This window comes from Callospermophilus lateralis, chromosome 2 (assembly GCF_048772815.1).
Source record: "Callospermophilus lateralis isolate mCalLat2 chromosome 2, mCalLat2.hap1, whole genome shotgun sequence".
NCBI classification, from domain to species: domain Eukaryota; kingdom Metazoa; phylum Chordata; class Mammalia; order Rodentia; family Sciuridae; genus Callospermophilus; species Callospermophilus lateralis.
In genome coordinates this window covers 49,225,265-49,239,678 of record NC_135306.1, presented here as the reverse complement: position 1 = coordinate 49,239,678, position 14,414 = coordinate 49,225,265, and the positions used below count along the sequence as shown (strand labels likewise).

Here is a 14,414-nt window from a genome sequence, read left to right as displayed (position 1 = left end):
GAAGTTCTAACTACATGATGACATTGTTTCTTGGGAGTGAAGAGACTCTACCCTCTGCAAAACGGAAAGAAAAAACTATGGACAAAGCAGTTATATTTTCACAACCTCCTAAGGATAGTGGTTAGCACAGGGTTAAGCACCCAATAAGTATCATTTTCATCATCCTTGCTAAAACCTTAAATAACCTTTAAATATGTCTCACTGTGGATTTTTCTTTAATTTCTAAAGAAATCATCACTGCAGTCATCATCAGGAAGTATGGTGCCAGGGACAATGGGAATTAGTAGCAAATTGCTTCAACTTTTAATGTAGATCAAATAAGTTCTTAGTTGAATCAAATGTTCAGAAGGATGGGAATTTCAACACTGGCATTTCTCCATGTGTGGGGCACAATAATGGACTCACCAAAGATGACCACACACTAATTCTCAGAACCTGTAAATATAATTCTTTACATAGTAAAGGGGCAGATGTGATTAAAGATCTTGAGATGGAAACATTTTTCTCAATGATCTGGGTGGTCCCAAGGTTTCCAGCATTGCTAAAAGATAAAAGAAGGAGGCAGGTCAGAAAGGTAATAGAAGAAGCTATTTTGATGGCTTTAAAAATGGAGGAAGAGGGGCTGGGGTTGTGGCTCAGTGGTAGAGTGCTTGCCTAGTATGCATGTGTCACTGGGTTCAATCCTCAGCACAACATAAAAATAAGATAAAGGTATTGTGTTCTCCTAAAAAAACTAACATATATATTAAAAAACAAAAAGATGGAAAAGGGGCCATGAGCCAAGAAGTGCAGATGGCTCCTAGAAGCTGAAAAAAGTAAGGAAATTGATTCTCCCCAAGATAAACACAGCTCTGATGACACTTTGATTTTAGCTTAGTGACTTTCACTTCAGACTTCTGATTTCCAGAACTGTAGGATAATAAATTTCTGTTGTATTAAGCCATTAAGTTCATGGTAATTTGTTACAACAGCAATAGGAAATAAATATATGATATTTAAGATAAAGTAACAGAAAAAAATACTGATATCAAAGTAGCATTTCTTTGCATTTCAGCATAGTGAAGAACTACATTAGCATCCTCTACAAAGTGACGTGGCCAACAGCATCTCATCAAGACTCTGGTATGGCCTTGAAAAGTACATTGCTGAACTAAGAAGAGAGCTAATAGCCATAAATCAAATCACAAATGGTAGGATGGCAAAGACTCATTTTTATATTATATACAAATCCAACTTAAAAAAATGTGATATCATGCTAAGGTATGGATAGAGCAGTACCATACAAGAGGTCTTGTAATGGGTAGTATCTGATCAACCAGGATCCCAACTTAGGCTTCCTTCCAATGAAATGGCCAACACTATGGAGAGGATGACTTCCATCCCAAATTCCACTCACCCAATTGGTGATGGCATTCTCTGCTGCCTCTGACTGTTGTGTGAAGATAACAGTGATAATCATACACCCTCTCAAAAAGTTGTCATAAAGTCATGTTTGGAAGAGAATCTTCTCATGCTGCCCTTCCTGAGACACTCACTCATGATATGGTGATATAGAATTTGGAAGGTTTTAGTCATGCAGGGGTCAAATCAATGGAGTCATAAGGAGTTCAAACCTATAACCTCACAGCATGATCTATAGCAAATGAACTCATCCAGTGGAAGTACAACTATTTTATGTATTCTAATTCTGAGACCTGAAAAAAAGAGTGCTTTGCTTCTGGCTCCCTTTCTTTCCCATGGGCTAAAAGCAGTTTCAGAGGAGCAACAGTCAGTTCCATAGCTGAAGACTGCCCTCCAAAAATGGGAATGTGGGGAGGAGCAATGACCATGGTTGTGAACCTAGTGGGTGTATCACAATAGGCTGACACTTGAGGTTAAATGACAAATAGGAACAGAGTAATCCTACACACAGGCAAAGTTCTCCACCAAGGAGAATAGAGGCTCTTGCCAGACCCCACTAGCATAAAAATACCTACCATTTACTGAATACCATGGACCAGGCATAATGTTCTAAATGCAATATAATCTTCACAATCACCTTAAAACAGAGGTGCTTTGTTAATCCCATCTCACAAATAAGAAACCAAAGCTCATGAATGTCTATTATTTAAGGTTACAAGGCTTGAAGTGGCAGATATGGGATTCAAAACCAAGCTTTTCTGACTCAAGTGACTGTTATTTGTTTTTCTCATCACACTTTTTATTACTATTAATATAATGGCCAATAAGGGACATGATTTGGGGAAAGACACAGTGGAGAACGCCATCAATGTATCAGCCAAGAAAGGATTTATTTACATTCATCCATCCACTGGTTCAACCTTTTTTGAGCATTTGTTCTATGCTAGGAATTGTGTCCATGCAACTGGAATCAGGAAATTATCAAAAGATATCAGGTCTCAGGACTTGGAGAAAGAGGGAGAACAGAAAAATTCCAGGAGCTGCTGGGAATAAAGACCAACCATCAAGATAGAGCAGTGGCCCCAGAGTGACTAAGCAGAAGACAATGAAGAAGTAGCCTCTCAAGCAAAGGTGTTGGGAGTGAAGAAAACCACTATGACCTCAGCATGCAACAGGCTCAGGAAACTGGACCAGGAATGAACCCTTCCTGAATATGGGACTGATGGTCAGTATTGCCTACTCATTTATTTTTTCTTTAATATTTATTTTTTTTAGTTGTAATTGAACACATTACGTTTATTTTATTTATTTATTTTTATGTAGTGCTGAGGATTGAACCCAGGGCCTCACACATGCTAGGCAAGCGCTCTACCTCTGAGCCACAACCCCAGCGCCCTGCCTACTCATTTATGTAAATAACAGGCTAGTACAGGGGTAGGGCAGGGAAGGGGTGGCCAAAGACCACCTCAGCCACTATGGTTCTTCCGCAACAGTGAAAATGCCCCTTAAACCGTGAGCCCTAAGGGCCACCCTTACTGTGAGGGAGCCACTATATGTACCATAAAGAGGACACTGCTGGGGCTCAGGACATGATACTCCCAAATATGGTACCCTGGAGTACTGAGCTGAAGGAAACCGAGAAAACAGCAGAACAGTCACTTTGATTTCACCCTTACCTTTCTCTCCTAAGGCATGATCATAAAAGAAATTCTGACCTGCCTTGCCTGAAATAGATTGTAAGACCCTCATTGAAGAAGGGCCCTGCCATTTATCTGGAGGCCAAGAGGACTCTGAAGGAACAGTTCTTGCTAAATTCCCCCCAATTTATTACCTTGAAGTCAAACTCCCTTTTGTCCAATCACATTTCTAACACTACTATCTGTTCTTTGAAACTATAAAAATAGTTTTCCCTGTGTCTGTGGGTCATTTCTGAAGGTCCTGTGTCATGTAAAATTCTCTCATTAATCTTTATTAGAGGGATATCAACCACAAATTTTTCAATGGGTGAGGAAAGATACTATATTCTTCCATACAGAGGCCAACTACACACCTTCACATGCTGAACTAAAACTTCACAACTTTACATGCTGAACTAAAAAAGAAGTCTAAGGGGGTATTTTCAGTTTGGCATGTCCCAAAGTATATTCCTTGGATCTATGGTTTTCACATATCCTGGTTGGCTGAAGATAGACTCAGTTTATTCCTGTTGTCTTGGAATAATCATTAATAGTATCCTACTTTCCTCTCAAAATGGTTCCAGTTTGGACAATAAGTTAAAGGGATACTTAACCCAGAAAACCACTTCTAGGAATATCAAGAGCTGTGCTGTCTTTCTCTGAACCTCTACTATCCCAAACAGTGTTGTAAGCCTTGAAGAATAAAATTATACTATAAAACTTCTTTGATTAAGGAATTTTTCTTAAAAGCAAAACATCTATTATTAATCTGTATGATTACTATTGTGCCATGTACAATTGGAAAATATTAACTTACTGTTAAACAATGTTTTTATAATGTGTGTCTATCTAGGAATTTAATATATTATTAGCAAACAGTGAGCTACTGTTCTAGAGAGGGGAAGACACAATAAATGTGTAAGCAATTAATATTATAATTAGGAAAACAATGATCTATTCCCCCAGTAATTAAGGTCAAAATAAAATCCACATCACCTAAGAATTCCAATGGACATTTGTGAAGTCACCTGTCTTTCAACACAAGTCAGCATGATTCATGTCTGTCAAAAGCCATTGTTGGACATCTTGTTTCCTGAGTGCAAGAAAGTTCCCTTAATTAGTCTCCCACCTTGACATGAGATGGGCTTCATTGGTAGTCTCATTAGTAAAAATGTGCTCGGGAGTCCATCTTCCTTTGTTTTTTGTTTATTGACCATAATTATCATATGGGTCTTTAATTTTATTCCCTGTTCTATCTAGACTGAGGTGTTGTTTACAATAGCATGACTTTCAAAAGAGAACTTTTGTTGGTGCCTAGCACCCAGGGAATATATTAGAGCAAAAGGAGGTTTATTACACTCTAAGAACCCATTCTGCCCCCCAGGACTGGGACAGTATTGAGGAGGTGCTTAAAGACACTCACTCACACACACATGCTCCTACCCTTTGGTGGATTCTGTGCAGAGTAGAGATGCACACTTAATGAATACGCCAAGTTAAAAACTTTCCCTCCTGGAACAAAGCAGGAGAGCCTCTTTATGTTGCATGGACTGCAGATGCCAGGAGCTGAGCCTGTCCCAAAGCTGCCCTCCACTGCTCAGAAACTAAGCCATCTTGCTGCGTTTAGCACTTCTCCCCAGACCACCCACCCAGACACGGATACACAAACCACATGTGTGAGGAATGCTGTTCGCTAGGAAATCCGTATCACTATTTCAACCTTATTACTTGCACAGACTGCCCTTTTAGTGCGACTCATTTGTTTTATCTTTTCAATAGCTTTGATTATTTTCTTTTAATGGCCTGGATTTATCTTTTCTACCCTTTTGAAATTCAGAACTCTGGGGTGGGGGCTGCATGTTGTGGAAGACGTGATTGTAAGAGGAAAAACATGCTCATGGCTTTGCCTTGTGTTCCTTGTTAGTCCCTATTCCACATAGCCACCTACTTTGTGCAGATTGCCCAGGGACCCGATAACCACCCCACATTATAGAAGTAGACTCAAGGAACCTCTTTGCAGGGGGTGTATTATTTCTGTTGTTATTTAACAGTTATAGGGTCTAGTTATAATTACTGGAGTGATATTAGTTTGGGCCATGTATTTCCCTTGCCAGCTCTTGGGGATCATTTTGGTTACTCTTCTTTAATTAAGGGGAAATTAAGACCCAGAGGCTAAGCTGAAAGCCAAGGGCAATTTAACAACCTTTTAAATAGACTGGAAATGCCTCTACAGAAGGGGACCACATAAACAGGAAGGTGTGGATACTATTACCTGGTGGAGAAAGCAGAATCATTGAAATATGCTTGGTATTTTCTATTTGGGTGGTATCCTGGCCAAGGAAACCAGTAAAATACCCTTAGCTGCTACATAATCAGAAAGAAGAAGAAAAAAGAAAAAACTGCTAGTTTTAGACAGTCTATCTCTAAAATAACATGGAGGTCTGTGTCAACCTTGATCTGTCATCTCTCTCCAGGTTTCCTTGCATATCCCAGTGGGGACACTGCTCTGAGATAATGGAACAAATGTACTAAGAAAAACCATGTGACACAGTGCACTCCTGGAGTCAGCTTTAGCAGGCTCACGATAGTGATCTTGACTCACCCCACACTGGAGAAGATGCTAGGCTATTATTTTACATACATACACAAATGAACATCTGTAGTAAAATAAGGAAAACAGATCAGTCTAATTAGTTTTGCTCACCTAAAGTCAGTTTCTAGCTGATCAAAGACAAAGCAGTCTACTGCAATCCCCTACAGGGCTTGTTGGTCTGAATGAAGAGAAGGTCAGTTTCTCAAATTTGATGTCTCTTTACTAATGAGTATCCTATTTAATTTTCCTTGGTTATTTGCCAAACTCAATGTATTTTAATTTCCTTTTGTTGTAGTAGTCTCTATCCTTCCTTTCAAATCAAGTTAGCATACTCTGGTACTAAAATAAATGCTTTGTAATATCAACTCTGTCTAGCTATAGCTAGACAATTACTATATCAACCCTTCCAAAGGAGTAGGGGGGAAAGGATGCACATATAAACTGCCCTCAGCAGGTTTGAGGCACACTACTAGTTCTCTGGTTACCTCAATTCTTTTCATTCTTTAGAAACAGCATCGCTGTATGACAAGAGGCTTATTTTTCCTGAATTGCAAAGTAGAACCAAACTGGTCAAATAAATCTGTAAGACTATATATTGTTAAAAAAAAAAAAGGAGCCACAATACATTAGGCATGAATTTAAGTAAAACACCTATTTCTGTCAATCTGTACTTATATTTCAACATGGGTTTTAGAGATGGCAAATACATCTTACGTGTGCCTTGTAGTTCACATAAAAGCATGTACACACACATACACAGTGTATCTTTCAACATAACTACACATACACACTCCATTAAAAAGATACTGACAGATTTATAAAACGTATTGGCCTTGCACTGTTAATCTCAAGAATACATTTTTACTTAATTTATTTTTGCACTGCATGGTAGCTCTGGCCACCGTTAAGGATCTGTCAGCATTTCCATCATAACTCTATTTTCAGAATACTGGAGTACAAGTGCCAAAGTACATATTTACAGTTTACAGACAGCGGTGGCTTTGTCTTCCTTTTAAATTGACTTCTTCAATGCATCTTTACAAGGAATATTCGGGGATGGCAGTGCCTACATAATAAAAAGCATCATATAAAACAGAAGAGGTCAAAAGATGTCGACTTGCAGCCCAAGACTAACCTACACCACGGGAATCGACTCCTTCGCGTTCACTGCAGCTGTAGTGGTCTCTACATCATAGTCATAGTTTTAGAGTGACAGTCCAAAGCAAAATCACTCTGATAATATATATATATATATATATATATATATATATATATATATATATATATGTGTGTGTGTGTGTGTGTGTGTGTGTGTGTGTATAGGTATATAAATATAGGAGCAGTACACAGCATTAGTACACAGACACTAAAGGTGGAAAGTAATAAGCACACAGCAAATTACTCTGAGCTGATCACTTCCACAGTGAGAAAAATGAACACGAGCCACCAAACACAGACATTGACCATTTCCAACACTGAACATCCAACTCTATTAAATAGGTAGAGCTAAAACATTTAAGAGTAAAGTCTCTCTTAAACAAGTGTTAACTACATTTGTGGGGCTTGAAATGGTAAACATTATGTTATGCAGGCCTAAATTGCCATTTGTTTGCTTTTTAAAGATTAGATGGGTCTGTAAAAGGTATCAGCAAAAACTGTTTTTGGTGGAAGAAACTTTCTAGTGGAAGAAAACCAATTTTATTGGCTCTTTCCACGAAAAGGTGAACGATTCATTTACAGAGTTTTGCTTAGCAATTTAAAAATGTTTAGGACATTCTTACGAGGTCTTTTTTTCCCCCCTAAAACTCTTGTCTCCTCATCTATACTTTGACACAATATGTAAGCATATATAGACATTTGTTCACATAGAGAGAGGGACGGGTCATGGCAAAGATACAGAATAACTGCAAACATCTGCTAATATAACTGGTGTATCCTAAGACAGAAGAACTCCCTCTCACACACCTCCTGCTGCAAAACCAGAAGCAAAAGCTAATTTATAAAGGGCGGCTGAAAGCACAAATTCTGTACATACATTTTTCCACCTCAAATCACAGGGGAAAACTTTGAAGACAGTTTATCAACTCTGGCTGGTTCAAACCATATTCACATTTGCCCAATTAACTTTATTTTAAACATCTATTTTTTTTAATATATATATATATATATCAAAGAAATTAAACCCTGCCATTTCCCCTTTGTGCTTAAAAAAACCAAAGCCACTAGGGTACACATGTTAAGAAAATTCTCAACAAGTTTCAAAGGTGAGTATGCATAAATGGGGCAGAACTGAGCAGGTGACTTTATGAAAAGTCTTATAACTCTGAGATTTAACAGAGAGGGGATTTGTTACTTCTGTATTTAAAAATCACATGATGAGGACCAGAGTACTGCTTCAAAAAACAAAAAAACAAAAACACTCCAAATCTAGCTAACTATTAGAATTTTGTGGGAAACACATTTTGCTGTCTGGATAATAGGAGGTTGGCAAGTTTTTCCAAAATTTGTTACTCGTTTATAAACATACATGTTATGCTATTTGGAAGACATGTGATTATCTAATATTCAGGTCTAAAGTATATCACTGTAATAGCTGCCCTTATTTATTTATTTATTTTGGCAGGGAGGAGAGTTTTTTTTTTTTAAACTGACCTAGTTTCTTGGTTACTGACTTATGGGGAAAAAAGATCTTTACATTGCCAAATCAAAAATTTTGCCACACAATTTAGTTACAAAAATAAAAATGGCCCAAATTACATATAAATTTGTTTTTAGTTAAACCAAAGAGATATATTAGTTTAACCACATAAATTTCTGGTTTAGTGAGAATATGTGAATTAGCAGTCAGAAATATTTCCATATAAGCATTTCCCTCCCCTTTCACCTGTAAAGTTAAAAACAAACTATAACTAAAACCACACAATTCATCAGTCACCTAATGTCCAAAATAACTTGGAAAGTATCATCTCTGTAATTGCACATTGAGAAGTGGACTACATAACGAATGCTTCAAGTACAGTTCATGCCAATCATCATAAAGAATCATAACATTCTTGAAAGTACACTTGTCCTCTGGGAGGACACTTCAGAGAAGTAATTTACAAGGAGCATGGCTGTATTATAATTTTTTTAAAAGGAAAAAATAGTTTCTTTGGATAGAAAGAAACAGTGTAAAAAATGCTCTTTTTAAAATGCAGAAATCACTCCATTATCCATCTGCATTTACATTACTGCCTACTAAAAGAATGGGTCTGGAGAGACCATTTTCTGTACAGACACTAGTTAATCTCTGAATGAAAAGACAGCATCTGGCACAGGAGCAAACGAGGGAGATCCTGGTCTATTAGCACAGAGACTTCCTTAAGGCTGATCCAGGGACAGACCTTTGGATCCAGAAGCATTTCTTCCTTTCTTTTCATTGTGGTTGAGTTCCTAGTAAAGACCTGGAAGATGAGCTGTTCTCACTTTTCATTTCTCCATTTATGGAGAGGATAGAATAATGACACCAAAAAGTACTTTGGTTTTTTTTTCTTTTAAAAAATAATTTGCTTTCTTTTGCATGCCACAGGACAGAGTTCTAGTTCCAAAACAAGGGTACAAGAACAAAAATATCCCCCACCCCCCAACCATCTTTACTTTCACCAATACAGGAAATCCTTCTGGAAACATTAGCAAGGGACTAAACAGGTTTCAAACCACTGAATCTACAAGTTAATACACAGTCTGTTATGGCAGAATAACCAAGACTTTTCCCCCAAAGAAAGATTTTAATTTTTCAAATATAAAAGAGTCTAAGAGAATCGTATGTGAACAAACAAAACTCTGATTCCTGGTTTTACAATAAAGATGAATACCAAGCTGGCAGCTGAAGAGAGCAGAACCTCTAATAAATAGATCCAAATTAAGAATTTCTACATTTCTTTAGAAAACAGGATTGGAAATTTTTTTTTCAAATGCTGATCCTGTGGAATGCCTTTACTTCCATATTTGCCTAATATTATAACAGTAAAACAGACACAAGAATGTCGATGACAGTTCGACAATGCTGCAGTCAGGACGTTTACAGGTACGCTCTTGTATAAGTCCTACAGGTTTATTGACTAAGGCTAGACAGCAATTCATATGATCCTATTTGGTGCCTTTTCTACCATGGTCCAAGATCATTACATGGATACAGCCAAGGACTGGCCCCAACTTTCAGAAAAAAGACTACAAAGAAGAAAATCAAAGTGGCTATTTGGTCCCCCCAGTTGAAAATTTGTGTCCTGGAACTGGAAAAACAAAAGGTGGAAAATACAGACTGCAACAAGTTAAAGGACTTGGAAAAAGTTGGTGGAAAGTGGCACGGTATACAAGTAAGGTCACTGGGCTTGGGATGGCAAGGGCGCTGCATTGAAAGAGCATCCACAGGACCAAGTACTCATAATGTCTGGTGGTGTCATTCCCTCAACGACTTTAGAATATCTGTATGCGATAATAAATAGATCAGTTACGTAATAAGGCAGTGTGTTGAGTATGCGTTCGTCCTGTGGAATGAACCACCACGGAGAGAGACATGATACCATACACATTCTTTAAGTTTTCTTGTATTGTGTTTGCTTTGTTTGTTTTCAAGGCTATCCAGGCTAACTCTTCCCGGGGATTTCCTTGGAGAGAAGAGTGGTCCGCTGAGGCTGGTTTGCTTAACCTCTCCTTTATCAAGAGATGATGACTGGCTTTAAAGGAAAATAAAGCTGAAGGTTGTTTGATTTTTATTTTTTCCCTTTTGGTTGCATCATTCTGAGTGTTTTCATATAAACAACAATAACAAAAAAAATCACAACCAAAAAAAAAAAAAAAAGCAATAGTTTTTGATGCATCCAGTTGTTGTATCCTCAGGATGTTCCAGATGTTTCCAGGTAACTCTGTAGTTTACGGACTGTAGTTTTGTCCAGCGAGCAAAGATCAAAATCAAATGTTGTGTTTGTGATATGAAAGTGTCCAGTTTCTTCTATAAGGTTCACAATCTGAAGGAGTAAAGAAAAAAAAGTTGGAGAAATAAGTAACAGACATCAAATGGCCCAGATCAAGAGATGGAGGGGCTCAAACATGGATCCAAGTGATAAACACCCTTATTTATAATGAGAAGGTCCTATAAAATCAAAAGTACCTTACTTAGCCAGTTTGGTAAGTTAAATATACATAAAGTCTTTGAAAAATTCTCAAAGAAAACAGACTTATTTGTTCTCAATTTTCATCCTTTTAAAATGCTGCTTTCAAGTCAACAAGACAATATGTTCCTTGGGTGGGTGGTTAGGGAGAAAGAAAATTTCAAGACTTCTATAAAAATTAGTTCCTGATCAATAGACAGTGACTATGCTTAACAGACATAAACAAACTTCAACCTAGAAATAACAAAACTTCTTTCAAAAAACAACACATACAAACAAAAAAAGATCATTTTTATTTCTGAGTACACAATTACTAAAAATTTAGGCAGTATAGAAACGCACAAAGAAAATAATAGAAACTACGTATAATCCCCCTGATGAACACAGTATTGAGTATGGGCCCCCAGGGACCCCCTATGTCACCAGGACTATTTTGTTCTCTAATCTGGGTACTAGTTACACACCCCATATTCACTTTATAGCTGTACATGTTCTGCTACTTTTATAAAAAATACATACAAATGTTTATTACTTATAGTTGTGCTCAGCTATTCCCTTGAGTATTCCAGAGAGAAAAATTTTATGTAGAAAAAGGGAGGATGCCAATGTCTCCCCAATTAGAACAAGATACACTGCATTCCTGTTTTGGCTCCAACTTATGGAAAAATGACATGTTAAATGGCAGTGGTGGCAGAGATGGTATTCTCTTGCCAAGACTTGTAGCAGGACAGTTTTGAAATTTCAATATGAAGAATGAAGTTGGGTCTGGAAAGTTCTGAAATTTCAATATGAAGAATGATGTTGGGTCTGGGTGTGAGACATTCTTTTCCCATGTACTGTCTTTCTACTCCAATGTTACTAATAATCTTATCAGAAATGGATACTGGGCCGGGGCAGTGGGGTTTTTAACTAGGTGTGTTAATGGTTCAGAAATGGGATGGGAATTAACTTTAGCAATCATTGAGAGGAAGGAAAATCAGCCTTAGGGCAAGAGAAAAAATATTTGCACAAAGTGAACACTTGGCAAACTTCCACTTCTCATTTGTCTGTATTATTCCCTTTCTATCTCCTGATTCTAAATCTCTTTAGTTCAATAATTTTAAGAATTTTAAATTATTTACCCTATGATTTATTCAATTAATTTTTGGATTATCTGATGCCAATCTGAAAACCAGCAGAATTAAGACTTTTCACCTTCTCTTATTACACTTACTTTTCCTTGAAACATCTGTGAACTATTCCCTATGGTTCAGTGGGTCTTACCAGAAAAAGTGTTCCCCATTCCTGATGCTATTTTTTTTTATCTCAACAGAAGCATATTAGACATATTAAGCCTAAATCTAATTAATTGCAAAACTCCAAACTGAACTGTTATTGTCTTATTCAATCTCTGAAACTATTTTTGGAGATATAATTATGGTTTTAATAATACAACAAGTTATGCCTACTATGGAACATGACAGTTCCTGCAAACTGATCATCTATTTTCCATTATCCCCTTTACTAACAGGAACCTGACTTTTTGAGAGTAGCAAATATGCTCAGCTAAAATGTTTGCCTCATTAGAATGCTGTGTAGCACTCGGTATTACTTGTCAGAAACCACTGGCATTTAAAAAAAAAAAATTGTTGAAAATGTTACGGACCATGTGCCTTTTGCCTTCTGACCTTCTTCCTCTCTTTAATGTAGATGCAATGCCCAGAAGCACAGCAGCCATCTTCCATTCAGGAGGATGAATGCAACATATGAAAGATGGCAGAGCAGAAGAACAGAGTTTGTGTCCTCAGTGGCATCTTTTAAGCCTCTAGATTGACTATGGATTACTATCCCTGGGCCTTCCGTTACATGTTGAGGAGGAAAGGAGGAGGGAACCTCATTCGCTTAAGCTGCTAGATTCAGGGCTCCATTATATCTCTCAATAGATCATCTGAAGGGATATGCCCAACTGTGATTAAAATATACCATTCATGGAGGAATTCATCAAAAATTACCGTATCCACACACAAAACAACCAAAAATGGACACTGAAGTGTTTATTAAAAAATAGTTTTAGAACTCTCACTGATTCCCCACAAATATTTACATATAGAGACATAAACACACAGTTGTGTCCACACACACAAGCCTTTCATGGCAATCATATACTTAATTATACTAAACACTGGCTGAAGTAAGAGTACTTTCCTGAGTACATTATCTTTTTTTTTCTTTTACTACATTATGTAGAAACTGTGTATCTAGTATGTATTGGTAAATTTCAGGATTAAAAAAAATAGTCTCTTCAGAGCTACTATAATTTCAAATATATACAACAGAGATAATTACCAAGTAGACCAGAGGTGGACTCCACTCCCCAACTAGTGAGACAGCAGGTAAGTGACAAGGCATTCAGAAGAGGGAGTTCTGGATTTGGCCTATAAAGTTCTTCTGCTCTTTATATGAATGGCACTGGAACATTATAACATTTGAGCCTCAGATTCCTCATAAGTAAAATGGGGACAATGCTATCTCTTCTATGTATCATACAAGGATTTGCAGAGGATTAAATAAGATATGGTAAGTAATTTCCTTATAAACTATAAATTACTACCTAGATCAGGGCACCATGGTTATGGTCATCATGTAAACTTATTATGTGGGAGATAACTCAAGAGCACATGGATTATCAGACCTGGTGCTTTTACTTCTGGTCCTTAATGACTGTTAGCCATTTCATTAGCAATAAAACAAATGAAGCAAGAAAAAAAAAATGCAGAACCTAAAACTCAAAAAAAGTCTACCTGATTTTTTTCTTTTGTGGCTCTGGGGATTGAACCCAGGGGAGCTCTACTACTGATATCCATTCCCAATATGTTTTTTGTGGGGAGAGTGTTACTAGGGACTGAACTCAGGGGCACTTGGCCACTGGCCCACGTTCCCAGCCCTATTTTGTATTTTATTTAGAGACAGGGTCTCAGTGAGTTGCTTAGCACCTTGCCATTGCTGAGGCTGGCTTTGAACTCATGATTCTCCTGTCTCAACTCCCAAGACGCTAAGATTATAGGTGTAGCCACCGTGCCTGGCAATTCCCAGCCTATTTTATTTTTGAGACAGGATCTCACTAATTTGCCCAGACTGGCTTTGAGCTTGCAATCGTCCTGCCTCAGCCTCACCTAGGATTGCAGGTGTGTGCAAATGTGCCAGGTTAAAATTTATTATTATTAATAATTTTTTAATAATCATAACAAAAGTTTTCAGGGAGAAGGGAAGAAACCATATGAAGCCAAATAGTTGAAATGATGGGCTAAAACTGCAAGGTAGTGGGTAACAGAAGCACAGCCCTACACATTATCCTAAAATAACAGGGAACTTACCCTTTTAAGAAAATAGTTTTCTATGACTCAATATAGTGGTTCACTAATTATTGAACAATAAACAGAAAACTGGGCAATAAAAATTCCTTCTAGAAAAAAAGCCTCTTAATTTTAAAGCAAATAAACACTTCGGTCCGCTAGGAAATAAAGCCTGGTCATCTCACATACACTGTAACATCTTTAGGTTTCTAGGGCTTCCCACCCAGCCTCCCACTTTCTCCACCACTAGCATGCCCCACCC

General features: G+C 37.5%; 1 protein-coding gene across 2 annotated transcripts in view; it reads right to left on the bottom strand.

Annotated features, from left to right (window-relative positions):
• Positions 1 to 8,879: 8,879 nt before the first annotated feature.
• Positions 8,880 to 14,414, bottom strand: part of Mllt3 (MLLT3 super elongation complex subunit) — a 263,517-nt gene continuing 257,982 nt past the window's right edge. Inside the window, exon 7 of one of the 2 annotated variants that reach the window (XM_076843406.2) lies at positions 8,880 to 10,676. In XM_076843406.2, coding sequence (XP_076699521.1) covers positions 10,545 to 10,676 — 132 coding nt within the window. In that variant the 3' untranslated portion in view covers positions 8,880 to 10,544. The remainder of the gene's footprint in view (positions 10,677 to 14,414) is intronic. The other variant, XM_076843404.2, reaches the window with a different exon arrangement.